Raw genomic sequence first — 19,373 nt, 5'->3', positions numbered from 1 at the left:
GTTTTTCTCCATATTTCATGCTGCACACTCATTGCTGCTGCTGTGCTTTTGCACTAAACTCCAAGGTTGAGTTTGTGATTGTGGCAGTTTTCCCCCATCATTTATTCCAAACTCTTACTAGAGAAGATGGCAACAAGGACAGCTGCTGTGTCTCAAGCTCCTCCTTACCTCTTTACAAGCTGTGTAACCATCACAGTATATATATTTATGAGTGCACAGCGTGCCTAAATCATGTTCTTACCTGTCCATAACCTGTCTAAATTAGAGTTTATTCATTTTATCATTACTGTACACCTGCCTACCACAGTATTATCTTATTATATTTTATTCTATATATATATTCATGTATTTTAACTTCTGCACTATTTTATGTCTTAGATTCTTGTTTACTTGCGTGATTTTTTTAAATACATATTGTTTTAGCCTGAGAATTAAGAATTCCATTGCCAATGACTGTTTCACTGTAATTGTTGTGCATATGACAATAAGGAACATGAACTTGAAACAAATTGAAAACACAATTAAAATGTGTTTTGTGAACTCTAGGTGGAATTGATCAGTTACAGTAAATCAATCATTGACATAGAATTGGAAAATGCACTCTTATTCATGTCAAAATAAAAAAAAATTCTATATCCAAAATCTAACCTGGGACCTTTTCTTTTGACAGTTATCAGGAATAAAACTGAATCATAAGAAACAAACACACCTCAAGCAATCAGTCGCTCAGTCAATCTCCTGCTTATCTTTGTTTGGAATCACCTTTTAATAGATCCTAGTGTACAGAAAAAAATTACGTATTGATATTTTCAGATAAAGATTAATGTAAGAGATTATTTTTTAATTTATTTGAGGCCTCAAATTAAATTAAAGTTGCTGTAGGTAAGTTACTGTAAACACTAAAACTAAGCAAAAGTCACCTTATTACTATAACAGTGTTAGCCTGTGTGAGCACTATAGGCTCGCAAATGTATTTACAATTTATTATTGTAGTGAGAACACAGGGGGAGTGAATGTATCCCCACATTCACCAACACAGCCACATCATATTCGACCTGGTGGAATTCCATGGGGAACGGTCTGATTAAACTCTGCTCAGACCTCTGGATCCAAACTGACTCCTCCTCTCAAACAGTAAAGGTGTCAGTTTGGATACTTGCCAGACAAGACCAGAACTTTCCACCCCGGAGGAAAGACATGCCTTGATTTTAAGATTTCACTGATTTCCTTTAAAGCACTTCATGGTTTAGCTCCCAGTTATATTGCTGAATTTAACTCCCACTGCCGCTGGCAACAGCTGGATAATGTAGTGACAGACTCAATAAGTCAAAAATTAAATAATTAAATAATTCAGAGCGGATGATACCTCAGATGTTTCTTTCCAGTTCAGGCAAGATGAAGCATTGTTGCAGTTGACAGTGAGAGGGGTTTATCTACAGAACTGTAGCCAGCCTGAGGTCCACAAAGACTATCAAGAAGTTATGTCAAGGTTACCAGCTATACTTTAATTATTAAATAACTAATTATTGAGAAAAATGGCTGATCCAGTAGACCGGTAGATGGAAAATGTATCTAAATTGAATCTAAAGTCAGATGCCATTTTAGCACCAAACTAACTTGCTCATCTGATAAGAGTTGAAGGAACCACAAAAGACCACTGTAATTACTGCTCAAATAAGCATCTTGAAGAGCAGGCCTCAGGATGTCTGATGCTGATATGAATGAGATGTAGCTCTCTTCATCTAATCAACAATTAGACTAAGACTTTGGACTATATTTACTTGGTTTGACAAGATAAAATTCCCCAACCAAACAGCCTGGATGAATGGAGAGGTGAGGGCTGTTGTGGAATTTTCTGTAATAAAGACTCACAAGAGAGAAAATATCTCTTACCCAGGCTTTATTCTTTACACTTGCAAGCGGGTACAGCTACCATCACAGTCGCAGAGAGCCGTCTCAGGCAATGCACAAAGGTTCACACTTAGCAGTCACTTTTTATACATTTTGCAGGAAGTTATTGTACACCCGCTCATTGGGACATTCTGACATGTCAGAGTGTTTTCTGTATTTTTGCCACCACAAGGGCCCAATCCAGAGCTAAAAAAGCTGCCTTTTGGTCAGGTGAAAAGGAAGCATACAACACAGCTAGAGCGAGACTAAAAGCTGGTATCAAGGAGGTAAAGCGGATGACTGGAGAGAGACCTCAACACCAACACATGTGACAAGTGATCCAGACCATCACAGGCTACAAAAGCAGGAGCACCCCCATCATGTGTGAGGCCACGTTGCCAGATGAGCTTAAGACATTTTATGCTTGCTATTGCTATCAAAAAGGACACCAAGAGTAGCTAATTAAACCTATTTAAATCATGAAACGCCATAATTCCTTGCTTGTAATCAAAAGTAATGCATCATTTATTAAAATTGAAAACACATGATGCTGTAAAAGTGGAATTTCAGCCAGGAAAGTGGTACCAAGATAGCAAGAAATATGCTGGATGGCACCTCACCATTGGCCCCATGTAACCAGATCATTCAGTCTAGCTATGTCTGGTCAGTTCTTTGTTGGCATGCCACTCATGCGATTGAAACATGAGGATTAAATAATAATGGAGATAGGAAAACAAATTAGGTTTCATGGAGCAAAGGCTTGTGAATCAATCAGTCACACTTTATTTATATAGTACCTTTCAGACAAATCAAACGCAATTCAAAGTGCTTTACAAGAGATTGGCAAAATTTAGGATAAAAAAATTTGATTTAGAGACTAATGCACACTAAAACAATCAAAAACTAAAAGTTAAATGAATAAGACAATAAAAAGGGTATAGTTAAGATAGTAAAAACATAATGAATAAATAATAAGTTTAATATTAATAAAATAAATAATAATGATAAAATGCGTATAAAAAATAAAAACATAAGATTATAAATATACGTAAACTATGTAAAAGCCAGACTAAACAGATGGGTTTTTAAGTTTACATTTAAAAATATCAATGTTTTCAGCTGCTCTCAGATCCTCTGGAAGGCTGTTCCAGCGGTTTACTGAACGCAGCATCTCCAAATGTTTTTGTTCTGGATTGTGGAACAGCTAAAAGAGAAGAACCGTATGATCTGAGGGTCCCTCCTGTTTCATAAACTAAAAGCATTTCTGAGAGGTAGTCTGGTGTAAGGCCATGTAGTACGTTATAAACAAATAAAATTTTAAAATCAATACGAAAACTAACAGGCAACAGTGTAAAGACTTTAAAATAGGTGCAGCAGAATTTTGAATTATTTGTAGCTTATTTATTGTATTCTTTGGTAGACCAGAAAGGAGAGCATTACAGTAGTCTAGCCTGCTAGTTATAAAAGCGCGCATCTCTGCATGTCTCTGCTGCTCAGAGAGAGAAATTGCCTTACTTTGGAGAATTGGGTGTGACACCCCACACATGAGCCTTAAAATCAGAGTCAAAAATCACTCCTAGGTTTCTAGCTTCTTGGCTTGGGTTGAGTCCTGGTGTATTTAGTTTGATCAGTACTTCTGTTTTATCCTGGTTGAGCTATAAGAAATTATGTGACATCCAGGCCTTTATATCTAAAATACAGTTAAAAAGTGAGTCAATCAGACCTGTGTCGGTGTAGAGCTGAGTGTCATCAGCATAGCTGTGGAAAGAGATACTGTGCCTCCTGATGACACTGCCCAGGAGTAGCATGTGCAAATTAAAAAGTAACAGTTCTAAAATTGATTGTAGTATCCCACAGGTAACCTCAAAGTGTTTGGAGGAATGGTCATCTATAAAAGGTAAAAAAAAAAAAATCTTCTGTAAAGAAATGAGGTAAACCAGTTAAAAGCAATTCCAGACTGCGTCAAGCACTGTTTTCATTTTATCATTAACTAAGTCTTCACAGGATGACGGCAAGATGTTATTTTTGTAAGTTGCAACATATGATGTGAGTTGTGGCCACTCCAGGGGTAATGTAGCGTAATGTAATGTAGCGTTAAAAAACACGTAGTGGTGGTCAGACAGAGCCAGATCAGTGACAGAAGATAATGATGTTCAGACCACATGATATAATTAAATCCAAGGTGTGTCCATGTTTGAGAGTCGGTATGTTAACATGCTGTTTAAAAGCTATAGTCATAGCTCATGTGAATGACAGATAGAAAGTCTGAGAATTACGTAAAAAAAAAAGAGGGAACAGATAATTTATGAGATCTATGTATTGTCACTGCAAGGAAACAGGGCTGAGAAAATAAAAGAGTAGCATTAAATTCAAAGGCATGAAATGTGCCTAGGTCGACATCCCTGCCCTTCAGTGTCTCTCTGTAGATTGCAGCTGTCCCTCCAACCTTCTTTCCCTCTCTGGGCAAACAGGAATACGTGTAGGTGGGGGGACTGTGCCCAGCCAGGTCTCAGTGAGAAAATATATTAAATATATTAAACAGCCATGTTGATTTCTGTTCTTTTTGCAACCGAAAATAAGTTCCTGTTTATGGGTCTTATACAAATCAACGAGGGTAGGTGGGGTTGGTAGTCAGGGTGAAATACACTGTACTATGTTGTGGGCAAGAACCTGAGAGCCCCTGTGGTTGGGGTGCAGTCCATTGCACTTGAAGAAGGCAGGGCGCCCCAGAAAAGTTGTTTATAAAAGTGTCCTTAAATTTGTCACATGCAGTTTTTAAGCCACGAGTGTCAGAGAGCCAACACAGACACCACCAGCTCCACCCATTGCAATCAGCAGATCGCACTCACCTGAGTATTGATTACACACCTGCCACTAATCATCTACTCCACACTATATAGTCTCACTCCCCGGTCTCAAACCTCTTACGAGAACTCAACCCGACCACAGCTTCTATTGACAACCCCTTTTGGACTTCTCCGTTGTGTGTATCGTCAGCTCCCGGCTTTCCTGCCACCCGTCTCCTCCAGTGGATCTTACTACCAGCGCTACATCAAGATAAGACCCATAGACTTTACTAGCTTAGCTCCCGTCATTGCTTTTCTCTGTCTGCCTGTTTCAATAAACTCCCTCGTCTCAGTACTAACCTCTGTGTCCCGTGTCTGTCTGCTGACGAGTTTAAGCAGAACAAATGACTGAATTTTTCTATGCCCCTTTTGTAAGTCGGTAGGGGTTCTGAAATTATGACAATGTTTTTTTCCAGTGGCTTTAAGGGTGGTGAGAAGTTTTAAAGTGTCTTTTATGCCAATGTGTGCCACCACAGTACTCATGTTAGCGTGTTTTCCAAGCACGTTCAGGTCCCACACACGGGTTCCAGGAAAATAGTGTACCGCTGCAGCGGTTCCGTGGGAGGGAGAGCCCCCGAACGATCGAATCACTGATGATGGTGGAAGCAAGCGATGGTGGAGGGATGGGTGCTGCAGAGGGATGGCGGTTGGAAGACGAGTGCGGGTGCAGCAGAGGGATGGCGGTTGGAAGACTAGTCCGGGCTCAGCACGTAAAACGGTTTTGCAGCCTCACCTTCGGACGAGATGGTAGAGGGCGGAGGATTTCCTTCTATCTTCCCTGCCTGCCTCTGTCACCCATCTGATTCCACTGATGTTCCCTCTGAAATGGTGTGGTCCGTTGAGCGTCCCACAGCTGGAGCTGCCATGTCAGTGGTGGAAAGTGCTCCTTGGCCAGTGTTTCCACAAATGGCTCTTGAACCGGGAGAGTTGATGCAACGAGTTTTGTGCTCCCATGCAGCTGATCTCATTAAAACTGTGGAGTTAAAAGTGTCCTGAAGTTTCGATGTCTCTTTTAAGACAGTGTTTAGCGCAGTCATTTGTTTCCACACCAGAAAACCTGGCAACAGCTCTACTAGGGCAGGATAGTCACTTCAGTGCAGGAGTCTGATTACTGGATGAGCCTCAGGTGTACAGCAGGTAGCGAGGTAGAATCAGGTGGGTGGTGATTGCAGTGGATGCCACGCCCAGACAGGCAAGCACACACACTAAGACAGAAGACAATACCATCAGGGGACTCACAACACACAAGGAGAGGAATAACACAGGGGAAAAACAAGAGAGACTCACAGGATCATGACAATTACAGTGTTATACAAGGTTTTACAAGTGAGATGCCACTGCAATAATGGCAACTTGTCTTCATTCTGGATTTGTCTATACTGAGTGTTTATAAAGAGCGTGATGTTGGATGCTTAATTGAAATGTTCAGCAATCTTCTACACTCGATGCTCCACCTGTTGAACGCTGCTCTGCTCTCTGATTTGGGGATGGAATGAATGAGAGTTTGTGGGCATCAACACATCCAGATCTGTAACTGTCATCAATGAGGGTTGGTGATCAACACACAGGTGAACAAAGACACACAAACACCCATAAAAATCCCATGTTCCCACCGGTATTCTTCCTGGGAAAAGGAGTAGGTTTTGGCAAGAATTCCCAGAAAATACCATGATCTCAATTGTTCTCTCATTTCACAACCACTAATAACAGGCTTCACCGCTGGTGTTGTGTACTATAAGTACTAACTTATTCTAATTGAGTGCTCAAAGGGAAAAAACTCTTAATTCAATCTTTATCAGATTAATACTTTAACACAGCCACATGTTCTGAGGTCTCTACCTACAGTATGACTTGTGTGTGTCAAAGTGTTTGTGAGCACACAGGGAGTCTGGAAAACTGTGATAATGCACTGCATCACACTGAAGCACTGTGAAGACACTGGCACCAGATCAAAGAAGAGGTGCATTGCTTCAACCCTGCTCACCCTCCAACACACACAAAGAGGATCACATACACCCAATAAGCATGTGTACTTAAACTCCAGCACATACACATGCATGGCTACACAGTGGCTCTGCAGCAGATCATGGCATTGTATGAAGCAGGCTAACTGAATTAGATTTATGCTCTAATAAGCCGTCTCTGTGTTCCCAAAGCCACACAGGAGTGTGTGTGTGTGTGTGTGTGGGGGGGGTTAGCTACATCTTGTGTGTGTGAGTAAGTCATCCGTAAAATTAGCGCCCACATTTCTACATTCGTGTCAGAGTAAGTAGGACAGCGTCGGAAAGATGCGCTGTGGGGCGAGTGCTCGGCGAGTGAGTCACACGACGCTTGACAAAACCTATTTGATGCTTGTTACAAAATGGACCTGTCATTATCTGGAGCCTCACACTGCTGCTCTTTGTGGCTGATAAGGAATGAGAAAGGAAATGAGTTAGACAGCGACATTTAAACAAGAACTTGTGTGAAAGAAGAAGAAATATGTGCCTTGCTTAACAGCGGTGATGCCTCACTACCAGTTTTCATGAATGTCTTCCAGCTAATGCGCTTCAAAGCCTGGGTTGAATTAGTTTGCAGTAGCACAAACACTTCACAGTGATTGGTAAAGTTGCTATTGTTGCCCCAGCAAATAATACATCCTGGAAGCGTATGTGTGTGTTTGTGGTGTGGTGAACACCTCTCAGTGTGTGTGAGATAGTGAGAGTTGTCTGACTAAGCACCTGTTTGGTAATTTAGTGTGACAGAGGGCCGGGCTCTCGTAGGAGGGAAGCAATTATTTCTGTTAAAACCCCTACACTCACTGAGACATAAAGCCTGGCTGGTTTGGTTAAGAGCAGTATGAATAGACGGTGGCACCTGGGTGACTGTTACAAAGTGTGTCTGTGTGTGTGTGTGTGTGTTCGGTTTGGGTGAGCAGCAGGGGATTGTGTTCTTGGTACTGAGGTGCCCCTGTAGACAGTGCAATGTCAGGAACAGCAGATCTCTGCTGTGGGATAAACAGGCTTCGTCTGGTGTTAGAAGTAATCATTCACACTGAAAATACAAGTTGGTTGAATGATTTATGTCTTGTCCTTGTTTTACGAAGCACTCTGCTTATGTCTAAACACAATGTGTCTTTTTTAGGAGATTAGGGAGAGGAGAGACAGCAAAGCTATAGACAAAGGATACACTATACAGATTCACTACACGAGAAAATAAATTACGTTACACTCACTAAAGTCACTAAATCAGCTATGTTCTAAGTCAATGTAGAGATATTATTGTAAAATTATACAGTACACAATTATAGTTTTTTTCACTGTTTCGGACTGGTTCAGAGTATTTCTGCATCTGCTTTCATTTTTCACGCAGTCCTGCTGAATAATATAACACATCTGCTGCTGCCTTTATGAAATATATTTGGCATAATAACAAATTTCATGTTTAAGTTTGTTATTTTTATTCACACAGAATTTGAATTGGGTAAATAAGCCTCTTACTAAAATGAGACCCTAGTGTGGTGTAGTGGACCCATATCTTCATATCACAATTTTTCTCAATTGCTAAAACACAATTTCTGAAACGTTGCTCCATTTTCTGAAACCATTAAACACAAAACCTCATCTCCAAGCACTATTTACAAAACCTCTGACTCCTCTCGCAAAATGAAACTTTCTCCTCAAAACAGTTTTACCTGTGTTCAAAATCAAGCACTGCTCTCAAATCATGAACCAAGTGATCAAAATGATATACACTATCAAGCAGTCAGTAAACAATACACCAAAAAAAACAGAAAACACTTTGTTCTTCTCAGGAAGAAGTCAATTTTTAATCTCAAAACAAATGTAATATTTCTCCGTCATTGTCTTTTGATGAACGAAAAGATGTTCTATCATAGCAGCTCAAAATTGATCAGAAATTACAACTCTGCTTTGCTCTTTGCAATTTTTTGTTGTTCTTCCTCCTCCTTTTACCCCTATTTTTACAGTATTGTACCCTGCATCTCACAAACTGGTCCTTTGTCTCTGTGATACTGTAATTCTTGTTCATTGTTGATATGAACCTGCAGCCAGTCAAAATCTGTTGAGCAGTCAGTACTGTTAACAAATGGAAAGCACGATGTTCAGGGCCATACAATTTGTTCATTGTACACTATACAGCCTACAATACACTGTACTACAGTATACAATAGTAAAAGGGACACAAATCAAAGGAGCTGGGCTTATATTGGTTGTGTCACATCATTTGAAACAGGTTACATCAATTTTGAGTGGTTGTGTTCAATCAGTGACATGTGTTCTTTATTTGTATTTGATTGTTGCCACTTGTGTTTACCAGTATGGATGACATGTGCATTAGAGTGCAGAATGTGTTTTGAGAATGAGAATGTGTTTAGAGTTTTTCTGAAAAGTCTAAGTGAGAGCTGCAAATTGTGTTTTACCATGTGAAATGGTTTAAGGTATTGACAACAGACTGCACCATTAGCTAAATGAGGTCAGGCAACTGAGAACTTTGTTCAGCCAATGGGTTTTAGTGTTTTAGCAACTGAGAAAAACTGTAAACTGATGGAGCAAGTGTTTCTCCTCAGATTTCTGTCAGCAGCTGGAAGTAAATACTGTATTTTCCCAAATATAAGACAACCCCTGCTTTTCGAACACCTGTTTTTCTAAAAAGGCTTTTTTTAAGATACAGCACACTCTTACATTAGTCCTGTTGGGAAAGTTTCCCTAAGATACTACATGTACTAATCCAAGGAAAAGAGAGTCCTCATCTTTCAAGCCTTTTCTCTCATAAAAGTAAAACAGAAATACTAAAGCAGAACATAAAATCCCACATTTGTGTATCTTGTCCATCAGTCACATACTCACTCTCTCTTGCCAGACTCTTGGAAGTGATTGAAATTATTTTCTCTGATATTTTTCATTTCATTCTATGAGCTGTCAAAAACTCTCATAGGTTACAGTTTTTTCTGAATGCTTAAGCGCTAATCGTGATTCTTGTAGCACAATTTCTAAAACTATTAATACGTATAGCAAAACCACTCACTGAGTTTGCAAAACTAAAAGCACAAACACTGCTTTGCACTCAGTTTGCAATTTTGTAACACACACTGCAAAACTGTAGGCACAATTCACTGCACAACACTCTTTTTGCAGAACTTTAAACACAACTCACTTCTTACACTCAATTACCAAATTTCCAACACACTCCTAGCAAAATTATACACATGTATGGCTATCATTAACACTATTTTGCCAACTGTCTGGCACACTTTCACATGTGAAAACTGTTTTAGATAATTGTTCACTTTGCAATCAGCCTAAGCACTATAAATAAGCCACAGGTAAGCTGTCTGTGTGGAGTACAATGGAAGGAGCAGTAAGAGTGAGAAGAGTGAGAATCAGAGGAGGCCGAGGGAGAGGATGTGGAGTTGAAGAAGTTGGAGGAAGAGGACGTGGAGGTGAAGAAGTTGGAGGAAGAGGACGTGGAGGTGAAGAAGTTGGAGGAAGAGGACGTGGAGGTGAAGAAGCGAGAGGGTTAGAGGAAGAGGACAAGGAGGAGCAAGAAGAGGACGAGGAGGGGAAAGAGGAAGGGTAAGAAGAGTAAGAAATAGAATAACTGATGACATCAGAGCTACAATAGTGGACCATGTCATCAACCATGGGATGACCCTGAGGGAATCTGGCCAACGGGTTCAGCCTAATTTGAGCCGCTACACTGTGGCAAGCATCATTAGGACATTTCGAAATGAGAATCGGTAAGTACTTTGTAGCACTGCCATACTCTAATGAGAAACACAACAGTACCATACATGCAAAAATACTGAAATTGTTACTTTACAGAATTGCTAGACGTCCAGATGTTGGGGCAGAGGAAGAATGTTCACTCCAGAGCAAGAGACCCATATAGTGAACATGGTGATTGCCAATAATGCAATAAGACTGTGCGAAATACAGAAGCGCATAATTGATAATGACACCATCTTTCAAAATATACACAGTGTAAGCATTTCTGCACTAAGTCGTGTACTTGCGCGCCACAGAATAAGAATGAAGCAAATTTACAGAGTTCCTTTCGAGAGAAACACAGAACGTGTAAAGCAACTGCGATATGACTATGTGCAGGTAAGCTATAGTGTCATTGGTTCTGAATTTGGAAGTGCATACTGTAGTGCTGTGCATGGGCCTGATGTGTTGCATTTGTTTTGTCTTGTCCAGAGAGTGATGGAACTAGAAGCAGATGCCATGGGACATGAGCTACTTTTTGTAGATGAGGCCGGTTTTAACCTCAGTAAAACCAGGAGACGTGGCAGGAACATTATTGGACACCGTGCCATCATCAATGTCCCAGGATAACGTGGTGGTAACATAACCATGTGTGCAGCTATAAGCCAAAATGGTGTTGTTCACCATCATGCAACCATAGGCCCATACAACACTGCACACATTATTGCATTCCTGGACACCTTCCATGACATGCTCACTGTTCAGAGACCAGAGCATACCCGATATGTCATCATATGGAACAATGTTAGTTTCCATAGGGCTGCTTTGGTCCGCAACTGGTTTACAGACCACCCATCCTTCATGGCACTCAACCTCCCTCCATACTCTCCATTCTTAAATCCCATCGAGGAGTTCTTCTCTGCCTGGCGCTGGAAAGTGTACGACCGTCATCCTCATCAACAGGTAGCCCTTTTACAGGCAATGGAGGAGGCATGTGGAGACATTGACCAGGCATCATGTCAGGCCTGGATACGGCATTCAAGGAGATATTTTCCCCGGTGCCTTGGACTGGAGGACATCACATGCGATGTGGACGAAATTTTGTGGCCGGACCCAGAAAGACGACATGATGTAGGCTGATTGTCTTTTTTTTTTCTTTTTTTTTGTGAAATTACTATTTTGTGTTCTGACTTTGTCTTGGTTTTGATGAGTGTGAATAAACACCAATACTTGAAGGTTGGATCCTTGTATGTTTACATGACACTATGACAAAAGTATGACCTCAAATTGACATCTGTACACAGAGAAAGCAAAAGCCAGATGTGTTTTGTATTCATACCATCAGTGTGTAGTTGGCACATTGTGTGCTTAGTAGATGATGGCTTGTGTTTACTGTTTGATACGAAAACACCATTTTTACAAAGGTGTGAAGAGTTAATCTAGCTGTGTTCACTTTTGCAAGAGAACTACAATGTTTTGATAATTGGGTGAAAAGTTTTCTTATTTGTGTGTAGAGTTTTGCAAAAATAGCCAATAGTTACAAAAAATGTGCTTAAGCAATCAGAAAAAACTGTAAATCAGGCTCAATGTTGCTGATTTGGTGACTTTGTCGCTAGATTTAACGACTTTTCAGACCCTCTTAGTGACTTTATTTCTAAAAAGCGACTAGCGACAAATTTAGTGACTTATTCAGTCCATTAAGGAATAGGCGAAAAATATTTCATTGTAATTCCCATACATGCTGCACGGCTCTTCTGCCAACAGCGGCGGGTCTCTCTCTCCCTCTCCTCTTGCACTGTACGCAGGAAGTTAGTGTGTGGCGTGTGGGTCAGGCAGCTTCTCTCTCACTCTCGATTTCTGGATTAGAATGTTATAGATTGTAAATATAGTTTGTTTGAGCTTGTCAATATTTAAATAGTTTGTTTGATTGTCTCCCTCCTCTTGTAGATTTAAAAAAAAAATTTAAAACATTTTTTACTTCAAATATATGATGTCCCCATAGTGAGTTTGTGATTATTTGTCAAAAAATGTCTCTATCTACCTTTTTTATTTGGCTTAAACTAAGGTGATTTTGCCCTCATGCGCTAAGCTTTATGCAAACGGATGCGCCATCAACATGCAAATGAGTGTATGACATCATCTGGCAACTTTTACTGACTTTTGGAGCTAGTGCTAGCTACTTTTATTGGAAAAGAGTTGGTAACACTGACCAGGCTAACAAAACTATTTAAGTGCTGACTAAAAGACATACTATAAATGGACTTAATAAAAGCAACATTAAGGCTACAAACAACCCATAATGCAACACTTTCTGTAGGAGCTGGTCATACGCTGGTACTCTCTCCATTCAAAAAGGATAAGTTGTGAACACAAAATTGTCTAGTTCTGGAATATGATACAACCTCACTTTTTCAAACATGATTTTCAGAAAAAACACCATCTTATATTTAGGCTAATATTAGTTTGTCTGGAGGCTGATGGATATCAGAGGTGAACTGAAATTTGACAGATAAACTTTTGCATGTCAAACTGAGATGAGGTTCATGATATCAGTAGCTGAGATGGCTGGTAGAGGGACAACCCACACAGCTCAGTATTTTTAAGTAGCTCCACCTTTTCATTCTTGATACCACCAGCGTTGCTGCAGATTGTAGCTCCATCTGTCCCATTCGTCCTCCCTTTTAACATGTTTTTTTCTTCCCAGGAGTCTACACCTTTGGCCTCTTCACCGTTGACATCTTTGTCAATGCAGGCCAGGTAGTGACGGGGAACCTGGCACCCTACTTCCTGACGGTCTGTAAGCCAAACTACACGGCACTGGGCTGCCAGCAAGCGCTGCGCTACATCAGCCACCAGGAGGCCTGCACAGGAAACCAGGACGACATCCTGCATGCCCGCAAGACCTTCCCATCCAAGGAGTCTGCACTCAGTGTCTACGCTGCACTCTACCTGGCTGTGAGTTACTCTGCTCTTCCATTTACTGCTCTCACTGTATATACTGTAGATCAAATGAAAAATACTCGTATTAACTTTTGTTAGTGTATGAATTGACCAAAACATTTTTAGTTCACATTTTTTAAGTTTGAATTTCCCATATGTATATTTACTGAAGCTCTGCTGCTGCTTACAGTTCTAGGTAGTACATTTACATAGCTTTATTAAAAGATAATTCTGGATTACAACTTCAGTCTTATTTCCATAGGTTTGTCCATTTATTTCAGTAATATTAACATTATACTAACCAAATTAAGACTTATCTGGAAGAAAAAACAAAGGTGCACAGTAAAATTATGACCCACACTGTCCATGGTAAACATCCATTGCAGTGTACAGACCCACTTTCTGTATCATCTGTCATCTGTACTTAATGTAGTTGTGCTCAGTTTTCCTGTGCAATGAGGGAGTTTCGTAACATTTCATCTGTGCTCACTTTCAGTTTAACCACAAAATATTGTGGTTTAGAAAATCTGGATAAACTTGTTTCCGACCTATCTGATCATCTGACTGCTTGAAAGCAGTTAGCAGCAATTACTTTGGTGAGAACAATGTTATCATGACTGAAGTGAATACAGCTCAAACTTTGACACTAAGATCTAAGTTGCAATAAACAGGAATTAATCACAACTGACACAGAATGAGGAATCATCAGTGTTGTGCATGAACGCGCTAAAAGAGCGCAGTTCATTGAACACACTCATGTTTTAGTGAATGGTGAACTGAATGTATCTGTTTGCAACTGATGAACGTGAGCATCGTTAAGTCCTGCAAGAGTTAACAATGCTCACACACTGTGTTTTACGGCACCCGGCATGCCGGTGTTTTGGGTCACAGAATCTGATGGGTCATAAATCAGTCTTGGGAAATATCAGTGACTGAATGATGATCGCAAGAAATCATTAACAAAGGGTTAGACAAGCCAACAGCTGCAAAGTTCCTCCACCCATGTCAAACTCACAGCAATTTGTAAAGGAAAAAAAATGAAAATATTTTGAAAAAACTTTGAGCTAGAACTTGTGAAGTGTGAACTTGTGCAACACTGGGAATCATCACTTGGTCGCCACAAAGTAAAAGACTTTGCCTCTAGCCTTTAAAAATCTGCAATGGTGTTGTAGATTGTTTTCATTCATAATGTGATATGCAGGTGCCTGACAATTATTTTAACATAGCTGAACTTTACACATCACATAACACATCTATAAAGACTCTGGAATTTAAACAAATATGAATGCAAAAATAAGTACAAAGATAACATGATTAAACACGAATATTAAATGTATAATTGACTTGCAACAACTTAATCTTAAAATAATAGGTCAACATTTTGAGAAATAATCCTATTTGCTTTTCTGTCAAGAGTGAGATGTTCAGATAAGTAAGGAGCTGGAGCTAGGAGGCAATTAGCTTAGCTTAGCATAAAGAGTAAAAGCAAGGCTCTCATGTCGTCACTGTGAGTTTGCCAATCAACCAGCAAAGATTACAGGAAGTCAGTCAGCGGCCATTGTTCTCTGCTCAGCAGCAGCTGCTACCGCCGTGTAATCTGCTCGGAGCAGAAACACTGAACTGAACTCTCTCTCTGATCTAAAGCAGCTCTGCGAGAGTCTGCATATGATTGATATGGAATAATGACAGTTTCCACAATATTAATTAATGCCACTCAACTAAAATAATATCACTATATATCACACTAACTAGCTAACTTTAGCTTAATCTGAAGCTACAGGCAACCAATTCATTTGCAAAGTGCCTCGTTCTCCTGACAGAAAGTTCTCACACATTTCACTTTTATTTTGATGGTTTAATTTTACTTCCGGTTCACCCGGTCATCCAGTCACCTGTAGTCTTCAACTTGAATGGGAAAATTGAAAAATGGAAACCAATGGGCCTGTTTTATCATTTTTGGTTTTTGGTTTAAAACGGAAAAACAGATTATACTTTGGTACTCTACCAAACGCTACAGATACATATTTTCAGTCAGAGAAATTAGGTAGAATCCTAGGACATCCCTCAGTTTCTATTCAGTTTTTGGTTCATTTTCAGTAAGAATTGCTATCAAAATCTGCTAAAATCTAAGTGGGAGTTGAAATAAGTTTGGTGGAATCTACAGTAGTGTTATTGCCTGTATGTGTTTTATGGGTAGAAAACAAACCTTGACCTAGAAAGTTAAAATAAGTATGTTACGTAAGTCATGTAACTATCGTAAGTTAGGTTACATAAGTCATGTACATGACATTATGTAACTTAAAACTTTAATTAAGTCAACGCTGACTTTTGGTTTCACACAGAACAGGCACACCGGTCTCTTGTGTGAAAGTCATTTGTTTGTTTGTTCCATCCGTCCACTCCACTGCCTCCAGAAGCGAACTTTCTCACTCTATATACTATGTCACCTGACTTCCTCCTTTGCTCCCATCATAATTAACATGACCACTAGAGATTGCATCCTACAATGAACGTAAACATGGGTCATAATAAGCTGCTTGAACAGACGACCTATATGGATGTTTTTCTGGTGAGGACAGTCTGGATGGATCAGAAACTGCTGTAGGAAATATTTGTGAAGTATTAGCTTCATGGGTGGAGCTTCCCCTACACCCACATTCTACTCTACATTCTACTAAAGTATTTTTGCTGTATGCTACCTTATTCTTTCACTCTAATATGTTTCAGTAGGAAATGTGTGGAAGCAAATATTGACCATAAAGTTTTAAATTCAAAGAAACTGAATTTCTTATTGTGAAATTTTATCACCTTTGAATACTTGATGTTGAAATGTAAATATTACTGAATTTATAGCCCTGAAATATTTTAGTGAAAATGATCTGTCTGAATTTATGTGGTCTGAATTCCTGTCTTTGAAAATTTCAAGTCAATTTTAAGCTGTGCAATTTAAAAAGCTTTATCAACAGTATATATGTTTTTCAGGGTTCACAAACTCAGACAACAAATCCAAGTACCCATCATATATAAAAACCTCTATTCAGATTAGATCTAAATCTTCAAGTCAAAAAAATCCAGTTGATCATATTGTCTTGGTCAAATTCAGACACTTAAATTCAAGATAATAAATTCAGAACTGAACATGTGGAATACTGAATGGAATCAGGCTCAGTTGCTAGCAGCTCTGTGAGGTTGTACTTGACACATCAGTGCTTTGAGCTAGATGCTAATGTCAGCATGCTAGCATTTGATAATTAGCTCTAAAAACTTAAGTACAGCTGAGGATGATGGTAATGTCATTAGTTTTGCAGCTATTTGGTCATAAAACAAAGTAATGGACAGCTTGATATTTTGAAATAATGATGCAGCACAGGAAACCTCAGAGAACCACCAAAGTGATTGCAGTTCATTTACCAAATGTCATGGCAAGTCTCCCAGTTTGACATAGCCTGTTTTCCACTTTGCTGAATACCATCTGTCTTCTCTATCTAAGTTTAGGGCCACAAAACTGTGAATTTGGTCGTGCAGCTAGCTCATTCTGTACCTTGGGCAGGCCAACTCAAAACCTTCTCCAGAATGTCAACTCGCTTTTATTGGCCACAGCAGTTTGCTGACACAGTTCAGTTTTGCAAAGTATGTCCACAGTGCCAGTTGACAGCACCAGGAAGGAAGGGTGACAGGGCTCCATTTATCTCCATGCCAGTTAAAGACACTCCTTTCTTCTGCATCGCCATGGACATTGTAGAGACTAGAGAGGAGCAGTGCAGGTCATAGGTATATTTGTGTATATAGTGTGACTACGCTACAAGATATCCAGAGGCATTACCCCCTAAGGAAGGTCAAGGCACGCCAGATTTCAAACTGTCTAATACAAATGTTCTTGAGGGTTGAGATCACCAAAGAAATTATTACTGACCAGGGTTCCAATTTCACCTCTAACTTCCTGAGGGAAGTCTACAAACTGCTGGGGATCAGAGCAGTCAAGACCCGTCTCTATCACCCACAGATGGATGGCCTTGTTGAACATTTCAACAAAACACTCAAATCCATGCTGAGGAAGTTTGTGGAAGACTCGGGGGCACACTGGGACCTATGGCTCCCCGATCTTCTTTTTACCTACAGAGAGGTGCCTCAAGCGTCAACAGGTTTTTCTCCATTCCAGCTCCTGTATGGTCATTCAATTTATTTATATAGCGCCAATTCATAACAGAAGTTATCTCATTGCACTTTTCTTATACAGCAGGTCTAGACCGTACTCTTTATAATATTATTTACAGAGACCCAACAAATCCCACCATGAGTCATGCAGTAAGGGGGCCGCTGGATATGCTTAAGGAGGCCTGGGAAGGACCTAAACCGGAAAAACAATGCAGTGTTCTCTCGTATGTATTGAAGATGAGAGACAAGCTTGAACAGTTCCAGGAACTGGCCAACACTAATCTGGTCAGTGCTCAGCAGCATAAGAAGCAGAGCTATGACAAAGTGGCTCACTCTAAGTTCTTCCAAGAGGGCCAGAAAGTTCTGCTTCTTCTTCCAACATCAGAGAGTGGTCTCTTAAGTGGCAGGGGCCCTATGTAATCAACAGGAAAGTAGGTCCTGTCACCTATGAACAGTACATGCCAGATTGCCACAAGAAGCATCAGGTATTTTATGATAAATTGTTGAAGGAATGGCTTGACAGACCTGCATCATCAATACAGTTGTGAGCTCGCACTGTAGTGAAAGAAGAGGAAGCACATGAGTAGTTCTTTCCCTCTGCAGGTGATGAGCAGTCAGAGAGTGATATGCAACACTTTCTGCCACTTTTTAATCGATGATGATGATGATGGTGATGGATGGTGACCTTTGACCTTTGATTAAACATGAATTAAACCCCGCCCCCTTGAACCTCCCTCCCTGCGTAAGTGCGTGGCCCTATGCGTGGACTTATGAGCATGAAGCAGGCATGGTTAGCAGGAGCCAATGAGCGTGAAGCAGGCGTGGTGAGCAGGAGCGAATGGGAGTGAAGTAGGCATGGGAATGAAAAAAAACCTGTAAATGAAATAAAATGATTAAATAATTCAATCATTTAAGTGAAATCAATACTATCAAAAGTATAAAAATTGTCTGTCTGGTGCAGAGTGAGGTGTGAATGAATTGGAAGAATGTTGGAGGGTAGACGGAGTTTGCGTGAACCAATGGGAGGGTTAGCCAATGGGAAAATAAGTTAGGAGGAGCTTGTGTGAGGCAATGATTTTGTGAAAATGTGAACTAAAAAATAAATGATTAAAGTTTTGAAGCTGAATAAATGTCCGGATATCCGTTGATGAATGTCAGCGTGGGGCATCTCTTACAGCTCCTGTGCAGACTGTGATCTGTGGCTAGCATTAGCCTGCATGAGCAGGATCTCTTGCAGCTCCTGTGCAGACTGTGTGAAGGCAGACTGAGAAATGAGGGTATCAAATTTCCCCAGTAATACCATCACCCTTGCTGCTCAATCATCTGTGAAGGCAGTTTGAAATTGGTGGATGAAACTCTTCACACAGGGTAAATAAAACCATATGGCATGCCCATGCTGTTTGTTGCTCTTTTTAAAGGCAAACTGTGTGAAGACAGACTGAGCGTGGTTTCATCACAGCCATAGGATGACACAATTGTGCTTGCCTCAGGCAGTCAAAACATTAAACGTCCAGTTGACCGGAGGAGATCCTGGGGATGTGATACCGCATCAATATTTTGAAGAACAACCTCCATTATACCAGGAGCCTGCCTCAACCACTAATCGATGGCTGTGGAGAAGTCTACTGCTCAACCAGTGGACAGAGATCCAGGATTCTCACTGGGTTGCAACCAGAGGAGAACCGGTTCCAGTTCTGAGAATCCACACCTGAGACCCCGTAGGGCTTCCAGCGAAGGATTTCCATCGGCACGCTGTAAGTCTATTTGCTTTTAAATTGTTTTACAGTGCATTGTGAGACGGTTCAATCAGGCCATATAAAAGTAATAATTACCCAGC

General features: G+C 40.3%; 1 protein-coding gene and 1 long non-coding RNA gene across 2 annotated transcripts in view; both read left to right on the top strand.

Annotated features, from left to right (window-relative positions):
* Positions 1-19,373, top strand: part of plppr5b (phospholipid phosphatase related 5b) — a 230,840-nt gene that overhangs the window by 170,193 nt on the left and 41,274 nt on the right. Inside the window, exon 9 of the mRNA XM_044176787.1 lies at positions 13,146-13,396. Coding sequence (XP_044032722.1) covers positions 13,146-13,396 — 251 coding nt within the window. The remainder of the gene's footprint in view (positions 1-13,145; positions 13,397-19,373) is intronic.
* On the top strand, positions 10,288-11,676 carry LOC122866747. The gene is made up of 2 exons (XR_006375799.1): positions 10,288-10,840; positions 10,934-11,676. It is a non-coding gene; the product is annotated as an uncharacterized LOC122866747 (long non-coding RNA).

Source organism: Siniperca chuatsi, linkage group LG19 (genome assembly GCF_020085105.1).
Source record: "Siniperca chuatsi isolate FFG_IHB_CAS linkage group LG19, ASM2008510v1, whole genome shotgun sequence".
NCBI lineage: Eukaryota > Metazoa > Chordata > Actinopteri > Centrarchiformes > Sinipercidae > Siniperca > Siniperca chuatsi.
The sequence above is the reverse complement of the archived record's forward strand: the minus strand, read 5'-3'. Positions and strand labels throughout refer to the sequence as shown.